This window comes from Theobroma cacao, chromosome 5 (assembly GCF_000208745.1).
Source record: "Theobroma cacao cultivar B97-61/B2 chromosome 5, Criollo_cocoa_genome_V2, whole genome shotgun sequence".
Taxonomy (NCBI): domain Eukaryota; kingdom Viridiplantae; phylum Streptophyta; class Magnoliopsida; order Malvales; family Malvaceae; genus Theobroma; species Theobroma cacao.
Window position 1 is genome coordinate 4565431 of NC_030854.1, and position 13699 is coordinate 4579129.

Consider the following 13699-nt stretch of genomic DNA (forward strand, 5'->3'; position numbering starts at 1 on the left):
AAACTAAAAGCCTAAAACCCCTCGATGGCATCGCCAGCCTTAACGGAGGCATTGACGGCCTCTAAACCAACCCTAATGCCAATATTGACTTTTGACACGCTCTCACGTGCCAAGTGTCAAGACCCACTCGCCACGTACGTTTCTTTGATTTTTTGTTTGGTCACGTGTTTGGGTCCTGCCTCGACGCTTCACACGCCTTGGTCATCGGCCACCATAATAGGACAAGTTTGCCCCTCTTTACTTCTCAATTCCCATGAAAACTTGCGTTTTAATTAGTTCAAATCTTGTATTGAATATAAACATTACAAACAAGACAAAAAGATTACATATTAATATTATTTTATTGTTTTATTTTTACAAATATTAAAGCTAAATTGTTTACCGGGAAAGGAGTTTTCAGTTTCGAAGCTAACATGTACTTATAACATGTATGAACTGATCTTTGTTTTTGGTTTTTTTTTCCCCTATTTTCTCACTTATAAGAGTGACTAGTTTCATTTCCTTGGGATTCAAGTAATTGAATCAGATCTTCAGCATTGACTCGTTTCTCTGGTAATTCTTAGGTTTTGAAGTTTTTTTTTAATTTTTTTTTGAATATTTTTTTTCCGCGAGTTAATATAATCCAGCAACAGAAAATAAAGTGGCATTATCTATGGAGATTACTGGGAGAATCTGTTGAGATTTTCTTTTGTTTCTGTTGTTGCTATCTTTTATCCATCAGACAAATTTAATACCAAGTATAATAAATGAAAGATACACCCTCTCAAATTCTATAAGTTTTTTTTGCCTAGCTCATCACTGAGGGTGGTCTGTGAGAGATCTATCAGTTGAAGGGGCTGTTCTGTTTTTGGAGCATTTTTAGGGAATCAGGAATTCTGGGTTTCCAGAGGTACTGCTTAACCTCAAACAGGATAGTTCTGTCTCTGCCTGTTTTAGCTATAACCTCTTTAAGTTTCTGGGCATCAGGATGCTGACATTTTTTTTCTTTACCCAGCAGGATAGCTTCAATAAAATGAGGTTCACAGTAAAGGAGAATTACCTCAATAAGCAAATTTCAGGCAACCACATGCTGTTGATATGAAGACTGCTAAAGGATCTGCGGATTTTTATCTCGCGAGTGAGAGAATCGAGCTGAAACTTTTAGCGAGGAATCTGGAACTGAGCAAAAAGTATGAGCGAACAGGGTCAAGAACAGTTTGAATTCCAGAGTCCATGGGTTCCAGCAACCCCTTTTAGGCCTATTCTCCCAAAACCACCAGTGATCCATGTTGGCAGGCAGGGAAACCATATATCCCGAGCAAACTGTATAGGGTCAGAAAGTTGTTCTTCTGGTTTTACTCAGGAATCTCAAGCTGATGGAGTATTTGCATGTTCTCATTCAGCCAGTTGCACAGAAGTAAATGGTGGCGTTAATAACTTGAAGGCAGCTTTAGTTGGGAGTACCTGCATTTCAGGTGATAGCTATGGGCAGAGGCAATGTTCCCTGGACCTCACCGAACTCAGCAATGTTCCTTTCGCAGATCTTTTGGCTCTTGCAAATGCAGCCTCAGCTGCATCCATGAGTGCAGCATCGGAGGGGATTAATAGACACCATGCGGAATGCAGCTCTGCAGGGCTCTTACCTGTGGATGTAAATTTATCAGCTCAACAAAACATATGGATCGATGGCAATTGCACCCCAAAAAAGCATCAAGGTAAGCGTAAGTTTAACCTTTACTGTTCATTGAAGTAAAGCTATCTATATTTCCATTATAGAGTCTAGTTTCAACGTGTGTGTGTGTGTGTGTGTGTGAGAGAGAGAGAGAGAGAGTCTTAAAATTAGTATTAATGACAAATTAAGAAATTGTGTAAGAAACTGAGATGAAGGTTAAGGAAGAAAAATGGAAATGTTAATATTAAGACACCAGTAATAAAACAGACTAACAAGCAGCCCAACAAATCTTAACTGTTCCCTTCCTGTTTCCAGCACTGGTACCCTTATTTTATTTAGAGTAACCTCTGCTGCAATTCAGAGCATGTAAGTTCTCTCTTTACGTTACTGACAACTAAAAACAAAATCAAATGGGAAAGCATACTATCCCTGCAACTATTTTCTTCTTGAGAGAATATCTCCATTAACTATCTCATCTGTTATTAATGTTGAAAGTTCAAAATTTTGTAGTTTAATCACATGAATGAGGCGAAACTTACTTATAGTGTTTACAGATGTCATTCCTCCCCAAAATTATGATCTTAATCTGCCTGTTAAGGCAATGGATGTACACTCTTACACGAGCATCTCTGGCTTTGCCCCTATCACACCAGATAAGGCAACACGAGCAGAAAGGAATGAGGATTTAGAAATAGAAAATTTATACATAGAGAACAAAACAACTGAGCAAAGAGAGGAGCAGGCAAATGAACTGGCTGCTGCTAGGGTTGATGTGAATGGAAGTCAATGCAGTAAAGAGCTGCAAAAGCCTGTTACAGAGTCATCTTTGGCTGCCATACCAACCAAGGAAATTCAGAATCCTGACAATGGAGGTAGCAATCTTGTAGACCTAGACAGAACACCACAGCAGAAACAAAGGAGGAAAAAGCACAGGCCCAAGGTAATTACAGAGGGTAAACCTAGAAAGATCAGCAAGCCAGTGACTCCAAAGCCCAGTGGTTCTCAAGAAAACCCAACTGGTAAGAGGAAATATGTACGAAAGAATAGACTAAACAAAGACACATCAATCTCCCCAGGAGAAGCAAATGGAGAGAATTCAACACGCAAGAGGAAGTACGTGCGAAGAAAGGGACTCGACAAAAACTCAATGATTCCCACAGAAGAAGAAATTGGAGAGGGGGCTACTCATCCAGAAACACTCAAGCATAACAAGAAATCATGCAGAAGGGTGTTAGATTTTGACATGGAAGGACAAGAAAAAGGTGAAAGCTATGCATGCAAGTCAGCCTGCAATTTAAATTCAAGTTCAGGGACAGAAAACCTTGGGAAAGGTGGAAGTCAATCAAAATCAACAATGCAGATTTGTGGTGGAATTGAAGTGGCAGTGGAAAACACACAAACAGGCATTGCCTATGAACTGAAAGATTACATATCTTTGCCTGAAGATCAAGCACCAGGCACACCACTTCTCACCAAGAATAATCCCCCACGTAGAAGACGACATACCCATTCCCAGAAGCTAAATAATATGAAAGGAAAAGATCAAGCCACTGCTCATGATGGACTGAGAAAAAATGGACAAACAGTATTACAGTCCGATGATCAGTTGCCAGCAAGAAGCCCAAATAACTCCAACTGCAGCAGTAGCTCAGTATTGGAGAGAGGACAAGCAAGTGAATTGAAGACAAACAATTCCAGTGCTACTCAACAAGCAGACAGCAGTACTGTGATATCATATGGGAGTCACTATAACAATTTATGCATATACCAGATGATTCCAGGAATGCAATTTTCAAATATTCACAGGAGAAAGAGAACTGAGAAGGGACAAAATTCTGCCACTTCTAGCACATCATCGTCCATCACGGCTGCAAAAAGTCTTGTGGCAGCAGAAGCATGTCCAGTAGATAATATTCAAGTAAATCCCCATCAATTTACTTCTAGTGGAGTTCCAGCAAAAATTCAAGAGGCAGGAAGAAAATTTTCTATGGAAGTATCACCAACTTTTAATTGCATCATGGCTTTAAGTCAGACAGATGGTCTAAAGAAAAAGAGAACCAGAGGAGCCACAAGGGTTCGAGACTTGGCTTCGCTCAATGGAATTGCACAATGTAAAAGGCACCCAGAATGCTGCAGCAGTCAATCACCTGTGGATTATGACATGCAGGAAGTTGGGAACTCAGACAGACCTCATACAAGCATAGAAGTCCTTGTCACAGAGATGCAAGCAAAATTGGCAAAAAAGAAGCGAACAAAGAAGAGAAACTGCCTTGTAAATTCAGCATGCTCCAGTACTAGTGAAGCACAAATGCACAATAAACTTATCACATCCAACCAAAACCAATTTTCTGCCAAATTATTAGGTATTTCCAGAAAGTACTAACTTCATCTGGCCAAGCACTCTTTAAATCTTTGAGTAATCTACCAAATCTGCCAAACAGATCCTCTTAACTCATATAATCAACTTGATGCAGGTGCCCCTCCAGAGGTAATATGGAAAAAGATGTTTTCTATTGATGCACTTGTTGAACAATTCAACCATTTAGACATCAACAGGCAAGGTGTCCTTATTGCATATCAAGAGCAGACTGCAGTTGTCCCTTATAATATGAGATACGAAGAGCACAATGCACTTGTTCTTTATAGAGACGGAACTATTGTACCATTTGGTCCTATCAAGAAACGACGCCCACGGCCTAAGGTTGACCTGGATGAAGAAACAAATAGAGTATGGAAGCTTCTCTTGGAAAATATCAATAGTGAGGGTATTGATGGAACTGACGAAGAGAAGGCAAAATGGTGGGAGGAAGAAAGGAGAGTATTCCGTGGACGTGCAGACTCATTTATAGCACGCATGCACCTTGTACAAGGTATTGTATAATTTTCACAGATTTTCCTTAATAACACTCTAGATGAATTGTTTTACTAGCATTTGCTCAAGAATCTTTAATTACATATATTATTTTATTGAATAATTGTATTTATCATACTGTGATATGAAGTTTCATTAAAGACTATTGCACTAAAAGGCACTATTAACATGTCCATCCCACCTATCAATGCCTATGCAAATGGGGAGAGAAAAATTCTACTTTATACAGACAGGTGATCAGAAAATGGGAACCAAGGGAGAAAAGAAGGAAATTTCTCTATAAAAACATAAATTGCATAAACATATTTCGAAATGAAATCTTCCATGACATCTAACTCCATTAGTTAAGGTAACTTGTTACGTGTTCATAAAGTAGAACGCATAGTCTTTGTTTTTTTTTTTTGAAGTATTCTCATTATTTCCTTCACAAGAGTACAATATCATTTCTGCAGGGGATAGACGTTTCTCTCCATGGAAAGGATCAGTCGTGGACTCAGTAATTGGAGTCTTTCTTACTCAGAATGTCTCTGACCATCTTTCTAGGTGAGCTAAAGATCCTAAGAACATTTAATTACACAAACAGTAGACAGGAAATATTTTAATGTCTCTTCAACTTTTGGCAGTTCTGCATTTATGTCTCTTGCTGCTCATTTTCCTCTCAAATCAAAGAGCAACAAAGAGTCCTATCATCAAGAGGAGACAAGCTTACTCAATGGAGCAGCATTCTATATCTTGCAGCCAGAAGACACTATAAAATGGGACACAAAGACATCAATGCAACCAGTTGGTGACCAAAGTTCAATGACTGTTAACGGCTCTGGGCACTCTGCAGAAAAAGAGGTTGTCAACAGTAAGGAATTTTCTGGTAGTACCGCTACTGTAAGCTCAACAAATGAATCAAAGTGCAAGCTGTTAAATTCTTCTGGAAGTGGTTTAAATACATATTGTGACTCCACTTTAAACAGATCAAACATGGAAATTGTTGGGAGTGGAACTGAATGCTTCAAAGGAGATGATGAGACAAATGATGTCCTCTCATCTCAAAATTCTGTGGTTTCATCTGAAAACTCTGTGGATCTTTCATTGGTTCAAACTACTGAAAGAACAGGATCATGCTCAGAGAGCAACTCAGAAGGGGTTGATCAGACTAAGCAGCCTATTCTAGACATCTTGAATAGCTCTACTTCTTTTGTACAGCTTTTACAGATGGTTGACTCTGCCAGGCTGCATGAAGTTTATGGTCATCAAAATATGTCAACTAGTGAGAACTCAAAGGTCGAAAGAAGCCAATTCCATAATGACCAAAGAGAAAACTGGGATAATTCAGGTCCTAAAAGCTTCACTGGAGAAGCCATCCCATCTGCTAATTATCATCCACATCTTACTCTAAACTCAGAAGTAAGAGAAATTGAACACCTTGAGATGTTCAAAGAAGAAACAAGATCCTCCGAGGCTTCTAAGACCAAAGATGAAAACGTCATGAAAGGACAAAGTCCCTCAACAGAAGAATCTGCATGTCAAACAGTGGATCAAAATGACTCCACTATGTGTGTGCAGGTGGCCCTACAATCATCCAGTGGAAATAATCAATCAAGCAACAACATTCAACAAGATGAGATGACAGATCCCCACTGTCAAATGGGGCTGCTTCAGGACCCTCGAAATCTTGTTGAATCACCTACACAAAACAAAGAAATGTTGGGCCATCTAAATGTGTCAAAACATTCTGAAGAAATCCTAGATATTACAGAAAGCACTTCCGCATTTGATAATCAAAGGAGCCCACAACAGAAAATGCAAGAGTCAAACTTGTACACACGCGACTCTTCAGCTGATAAGGAGCTCAATGGGATGAATGCCGGCACTTTAAAATCAAAAGGCAGAAAGGCCAAGAAAGACAAAAAAGATGATTTTGAGTGGGATAGTTTAAGAAAACAGGCAGAAGCCAATGGGAGAAAAAGAGAAAGAACAGAGAAGACAATGGACTCACTAGACTGGGAAGCAGTGAGAAGTGCAGATGTTAATGAGATTGCTAAGACAATTAAGGAACGAGGGATGAATAACATGCTCGCTGAGCGAATAAAGGTAGATGTATATCATTGTAGGATGAAGTTCACTGAATTTTCCACTAAGCTTACTGCATAACAACTAATTGTAAATGGGTTGCACACAGGATTTCCTTAACCGACTGGTTAGAGATCATGGAAGCATTGACCTGGAGTGGTTGAGGGATGTTCCACCAGACAAAGCAAAGTAAGCAAAGGACACCATTTTCAGCATGTATCATATTAGTATGCAAATCTAAGATAAAGAAATTACTTAACCTTTTATATTCCTAATAAAAAAAAAGGCAGTGCAGCTTAAACATTATTCCTTGTTGTAGAGAGTACCTGCTAAGTATAAGAGGACTGGGGCTTAAAAGTGTGGAGTGTGTGCGGCTTCTGACACTTCACCATCTCGCTTTTCCAGTAAGTTAATTAATTGGATAAATAACCATTGCAGACAAAGCAGAACTCAACTTCCATATTTTCATGACAGGTTGACACAAACGTTGGACGAATAGCCGTAAGATTGGGATGGGTCCCCCTTCAGCCACTGCCAGAGTCCCTTCAGTTGCATCTCCTAGAGCTGTGAGCGTTATGAATTATCAAGCAACAGATACAGATACAAACAATATATTTAAGAAGAAAGCTGCTAATTATGTTCTGCCTACTTAGGTACCCCATCCTGGAATCCATTCAAAAATATCTATGGCCCCGACTATGCAAGCTCGATCAAAGAACATTGTAAAGATCCACTTCACTTTAATACCCAGACTCAAGCAGATGCATTTATTCCAAAAAGCAAAACAAATTTCTTATATGTTTGCTAATTCATTGAACTATCTATTGAACAGGTATGAGCTACATTATCAGATGATCACATTTGGAAAGGTGAGCTGTGTACATATTTAAAGTGAGACACTTACTTCCTTTGCTGACTAACAAGAAGCTAAGACTGACAGGGGAACATTCTCTGAGGTTTATGCAGGTTTTCTGTACAAAAAGCAAACCAAACTGTAATGCATGTCCAATGAGGGGAGAATGCAGACATTTTGCCAGTGCATTTGCAAGGTTTGCTTATGAAATATTCAATTTTTAACTTTTCAAATGTACTGCAAGTGAAACAAGACCAATTTGTACACGTCCACAACCATTTACAAGCATTTGTACACTCATCCTAAAGTTCAGGTGAAACATCAATCCCTAGAAAAGCAAACAATCACCTGAATCTACAAGTAGATCAAGATATCAAGTCACCATACAGAGATAAGAATTTGACAGAAACAGCAGATATGGTAGCAGCATTTCCATCAATAGGACAATTGTCAACACATTTATTTCATTAAGCATGTTCGGCAGATAATAGAGAATAGCAGTGATCATTTAGGGATATCCCAAAATCATTTCATGAGACATGTACAAAGATGACAAGTTGATAAATTGACTTACTAATAAACCATATTAATGCAGTGCAAGGCTTGCCCTGCCAGGGCCAGAGGAGAAAAGCATTGTCAGTGCAACTGAAAACAGAACATCTGATCAAAACCATGCTGTGATCATTGATCAACTGGCCCTTCCCCTACCCCAGCCAACTGAACAATCGGACAGGAACTTGCAGTTACAAGCAAAATCTGGAGTCAATAACTGTGACCCTATCATTGAAGAGCCAGCAAGCCCAGAACCTGAGTGCAAACAAGTAGCAGAGATTGACATTGAGGAAATGTTCTGTGAAGATCCTGATGAAATTCCTACAATCAAGCTTAACATGGAAGAGTTCACCCAGAATTTGCAGAATTATATGCAAAATAACATGGAACTTCAAGAAGCGGATATGTCAAAGGCTTTAGTTGCTTTAACAGCAGATGCTGCATCTATTCCCACACCCAAACTTAAGAATGTCAGTCGGCTAAGAACAGAGCACCAAGTGTAAGTACGCACTTTCCAAATCTCTGAGGTCTTGAAAATAGAGAAACCACACTTAACTATTTCGTGAAAGAGTTTGTTATTACTAGTTCTAGATCAATGTAAGATCAAGCCTAAACTATAATTTAAAAAAAAAATCAAGTTTTAGCTCTTTTAAACTATTGTTCAAAAATCCAAAACGTTTAAAATGGCCATTTATGCATACATACCACAGTACTTATAGGAAGCAATCAATGAATAGTGCAAAGAAGCATACTAAAGAAAGATAAACAACATATATAAATAAAGCAGGTCTGCCAGATAATGGCACAAAGTCCAGTGTAAATGGTACAAGAAATCTTTACATTTCATACTAATTGCCTCATTTTTTTGTCCCCTACTCCTTTAATCCATCCTACAGCTACGAACTTCCAGATTCACACCCTCTTCTAAAAGAGGTTAGTTGTTTTTACCTTTATTCAAATAAGAATATTTTTCATATTTCTGTAACTCAGTTTTTCTTATATTAGTTGTCTATGGTAAATTTACAGTTGGATAAACGAGAACCTGATGACCCATGCAAGTACCTTCTTGCCATATGGACACCAGGTATGGACATCATTTACTAACATGTTATGCTAAATTCCTTTTAGGCCTCTTGAGACAACATGATAACATTCTGCAATTTTTAATGATATGAGCAAGGAGCTTATAAATGTTTTACTTGAGTTCCTGATTGATTTCCCTAAATGCATGAATGCTTACACAAGGTGAAACTGCAAACTCCATTCAACCACCTCAAAGAAGGTGCAATTCCCAAGAGCATGGAAAATTGTGTGATGAGATGACATGTTTCTCTTGCAACAGTATCCGAGAAGCAGAATCCCAGATCGTTCGGGGAACACTTTTAGTAAGAAAATGGATTTGATATATACTAGAAAGAAACATAACTATTGTATGAAATAATATAACTTCACAATATCCTATGCTTGCTAACTAATATAACAAAACATTATTTATCATAAACAGATACCCTGTCGAACAGCAATGAGAGGGAGCTTTCCCCTAAATGGCACATACTTCCAAGTTAATGAGGTAAGTTCAGCATACAGGTTCAACCAGTTCCTTTCATACTTTGTAGTCATTTTGATCTTTATCAGGCAAGTAATGAAGATGAAATTTAATATTTTTATGCAGGTATTTGCTGACCATGATTCTAGTCTAAACCCAATTGACGTACCAAGGGAATGGTTATGGAACCTGCCAAGGAGAATGGTCTACTTTGGGACCTCCATACCTTCAATATTTAAAGGTTAGAACATTTCAGTAGAAGATGGTTCTGATAAATGGAGCAAGATCGAACACTGATTCTGTTTGTGTTTTTGGTCTATTAGGCTTAACAACAGAAGGAATTCAACATTGCTTCTGGAGAGGTGAGAATTGTCGACCATTTGAACTTTTGTCATGCTGTTTTTATTGATTTGATAAGTTACCCATAAGTATCCATGTTCTTATTTTTACATGCACATGAAACACCAAAACCTTGCATTCTTGAGAAACATATCATAGTTCATCTTCCCCTCAAAAGCTTTGAATTCCTAACTCCAGGGACATCAAGGACACAATAATGGCCTTGAGAATTGGGTGAACAGCACATCCACTATTAACATTTACCCATGGAAAAAAAAGTTATATCATAGGATTACTAGCTTTTTATTTCATCGCAAAGATATCATTGTGATTATAGCAGCACTTTCCTCACTTGGCTTGAGAGACCTTGCCAAGTGCATGCATTTTAACTTTCTAAGTTGACTTCAATTTTCCAAGAAAAATATCTCAAATTTTAAGGAATTAAACCCAATTGTCAAGGACCTCCGCGCAAAAAATAATATTAAAAGTAGATAATTTCCTTGTCATGGATTTTAATGATGTCATATTATTGGAAAAAAAGAACAAAGCACTTTTGAATCAGTCACAGCCTCCACTTACTAAAACCTAGATCTAGAAACTGTCACGCGGATGCAAACATAAGATGCACCCAATTTCTCAGCCACAGCGATATTTGCATAGTTGGCTTATCGCACTTCATGCTCTTGCCTGTTGTCCATTTAAACATCTCAAAAAAAAAAAAAAACACTGGGACTAATAAGAATCATGCAAATATAGTCCTATTCCAATTTCTGGACCAAAATGGAAATCAAACTGGCTCGAATAACCCCATTCCAATTTCTGGACAAAAATGGAGATTAAACTGGCTCCAAATTCTAATGAAAGATAGAAATTCACATCAAACCAATCAACCTTGCCAATATTGCATCAACCACAAGCTACCCCTTTCAGGAACATTGTAGCCTTTATCCTCCTACGATAAGAATTTATGCCCTTTACATATTTGATATTTTCCATGATCTACCAACTCATAACTTAGTTTAACATTAACAATGACAAGTAGGTAACTTAAAATCATTTATGCTATCACTAGTGCACTAACTTGCTCATCCACTTCCATCTTAGACCCTTAATCAGCATTTTAAGTGGTGGAGAACTATTGGATTAGCATGCTCTCAGACATCATAAATTCCAAACTTTTGACTGACCAAAACTGCACGCATTACCTATACAATCTCAAACATAGGCTTCAACAATAGAACACCTGCCCTATTCTATTCATGTTAATTTTGAATCTTTGACCACCAGAAGCAAAAATGGAAAATTCTGTCAAAAAGGAGGTATATATTGGGAACTTTGGTTTTTTTTTTTTTTTTTTTTTGTAGCTCCACCTAGTCCTTCCAATACCTCAACAAAGAGCAAATCTTCAGTCAATGATAGAATTTAAGTCGCCTAAACAATTCTCTAGTTTCTCACTACTTTTTGATGATAATTTGCAGGATATGTTTGTGTGAGGGGATTTGACCAGAAATCACGAGCACCACGTCCTCTAATGGCCAGATTGCATTTCCCAGCCAGCAAGTTGACGAGAGGAAAAGGTAGGGGTGCTGGAGAAGATGAGTAAATGATAGCACAGTCATAAGGATCCAAACAAGTCAACATTGACCAAATAACCATGTATGAAGAACAAAAATCAGCGGAATTATATTTCACGATACTGACTTGGTTTGTAAGGAAATGTGAAAATATTTGTATAACCCTTTATGAAAAAGGGCGTGTAGGGCTGTATACTGTTTAACAAGGTTGTAATTGTTTAGTTTCATGCTCAAATTTGAGCAATTTTTCAGAAATCAACTCCAACAAAATGGGTCAAATGCTAAATAGATAAAAGCTTTTTCCTAGAATGAGCAAGCCCGCAACAAATTGAAGCATACGTTCTTAACATACTAGATGGCCCAGACCATTTTCAAGCATCTAAGTATGCATGCATACAAAATTGTTGTAAAGCTTAACAAGTATGAAACGTTTAAAAGAAAATTGACTGGAGCTTACTGGACAGGTCACAATGCCAAAGTGGCGCAGAATTTGATGTGGCAAAGGGAGGTATGAAGTATAACCTCATCGAACAAAATGAAACTTCTTATTATGAGAAATTCATCCCTAAAATGACACAGTTGAGAAGGATCTGCAACAAGTTAAGCAACCTGGACGCCAAATAGAAGTCAGGAAGAGAACATTAGCCCGGTTGGTTCATGTATTTGTACTTCACATGGCAATCAAAAACAGACATTACATTAGCATAAATCCATAATCTCAATTCATATCTCCTTAAACGCATTCCAGAATTTCAACACTACCATTTACCTTACAATCAAGCATTAATAAAACATCGATTCAAAATCCAAGAAATTCTGCGTTCTAAATCAAACAAAGAATTCTATAGGAATCCAAATAGCTAAGTATTATCTATCTAAATATTGAATTTCACGTTCATAAAATTTTTGGTGCAATCGTGGATACAAGATACTGAATCCTGCAGCAAATAACTCGACAGTTAAAAAGTAAATTGTTTCTCCAAATATAAGTTTACCTAAATAGACCAAAAAAATCAGTGGCTAACAGGGACTTAACTGCAAATTCCAAACAACGGCAATTTAATAAATTTCCTCAAAAGAAAGATTTAACGAATCAACACTTTAAACTCCTCTCCCCTCATAATTGAGATTTGGCAAATCTTCTACTAACCGAAAGTCGAAACAATTTACGAAATGCGCACAAAATTCTGCTCATAATTATTAAATGTCTCTGAAATTAGCTAAAATGGAAACATTAGCCAACGCAACAAAATAAATTAAACAAAAGGACAAAAAGCCGAGACACATAACAGAAAAATAAAACATCAAAAGTTAAGCTCGTTTCACATTTTTCAAATCGAACCAGCACATCAACGCGCACAGAAAAATATCAGGAAAAAGCTCGAAACACTCGAAACTTTTAACAGAAAGACGAACATTTATTAGGAAAGTTTATGATCGAGAAACGAACCATTTCAAATTTGTAGAATGGCGAAAAGACAAGCTGAGGAAGGACTAGAAGTGAGAATTTAGATGGTTTAGAGTTTGAGAGAGATGTTAGAGAAAGAGACGTGTTCGAGAATTTGCCACTTTTGCCGCCTTGCCGCCGCCTTTTTTCTTCTTTCCCTCCTTATTTGATCTTAAGGCTTTTTCGTTTTTTCGGCCCCTTTGATGCTCGGCTATTAGCTGGTCTCTCGATTGGACCTAGCGGCCCGTATTTCCCCGGCTTATTGGTCCATGGTCCAAACACAAATCGTTTAGCAGGGATTTAATTAACTACGAATAAAATTTAATGGATATTAATTCGATTTAAAATTTTTGAAGCTTTTTAAAATTTTTCACTTGTTTATCAGTAACATCTATCTATACTATTATTAAAAGCTGTTCCGAGAAATTGAGAGACGATTGAGAACAATGGGTGTTGACGTTCATCTTAATTGAGGTTGATGAGAAGTTTCATGCTAATTTTAGATTTTTTTGGATTTATGATCTTTAGGACTTGAACCTTACACTGCTCTTGGGCTGTTTTTCATCTTTGAGTTTTCCTTCACTTTAAGCTGGTTGAACCTACAACATTACGCAGGCCTTTTTCTAGTATGAGATAAAAATTTGTCTCTTAATCTATCTATAACTATATATTAAAGGAAGCCCAAAAGAGCTTCTGGTTTGATACTTAGCAAGTTTCTTAACTTAACACTTACTTTTTATAAATGTTGCCATGTTGAGTTTCCAAATTGTTCTCCTATTTCATTTTCCTCGTTTTGAACTG

General features: G+C 37.5%; 1 protein-coding gene and 1 long non-coding RNA gene across 2 annotated transcripts; one reads left to right on the forward strand and one right to left on the reverse strand.

Annotated features, from left to right (window-relative positions):
* On the forward strand, positions 355–11706 carry LOC18598153 (protein ROS1). The gene is made up of 21 exons (XM_018121526.1): positions 355–553; positions 799–889; positions 998–1694; positions 2206–4014; positions 4126–4521; positions 4976–5066; positions 5147–6608; positions 6697–6776; positions 6907–6991; positions 7062–7153; positions 7241–7309; positions 7420–7456; positions 7554–7636; positions 8036–8491; positions 8889–8925; positions 9019–9076; positions 9238–9377; positions 9497–9562; positions 9665–9779; positions 9862–9900; positions 11356–11706. Exons 3-21 carry the CDS (start codon positions 1172–1174, stop codon positions 11478–11480), a joined length of 5763 nt encoding a protein of 1920 aa, XP_017977015.1. The 5' UTR covers positions 355–553; positions 799–889; positions 998–1171; the 3' UTR covers positions 11481–11706.
* LOC108662264 lies at positions 11722–13038 on the reverse strand. The gene is made up of 2 exons (XR_001928111.1): positions 12902–13038; positions 11722–12060 (listed from the first exon to the last, which is right to left on the reverse strand). It is a non-coding gene; the product is annotated as an uncharacterized LOC108662264 (long non-coding RNA).

Excerpts from the sequence above, each read along its gene's own strand:
- LOC18598153 (XM_018121526.1), top strand. The coding sequence starts at position 1,172 with ATGAGCGAACAGGGTCAAGAACAGTTTGAATTCCAGAGTCCATGGGTT. Across the intron at positions 9,077-9,237 it reads TCTTGCCATATGGACACCAG|GTGAAACTGCAAACTCCATT; the intron begins GTATGGACATCA and ends TGCTTACACAAG. Across the intron at positions 9,780-9,861 it reads CATACCTTCAATATTTAAAG|GCTTAACAACAGAAGGAATT; the intron begins GTTAGAACATTT and ends TTGGTCTATTAG.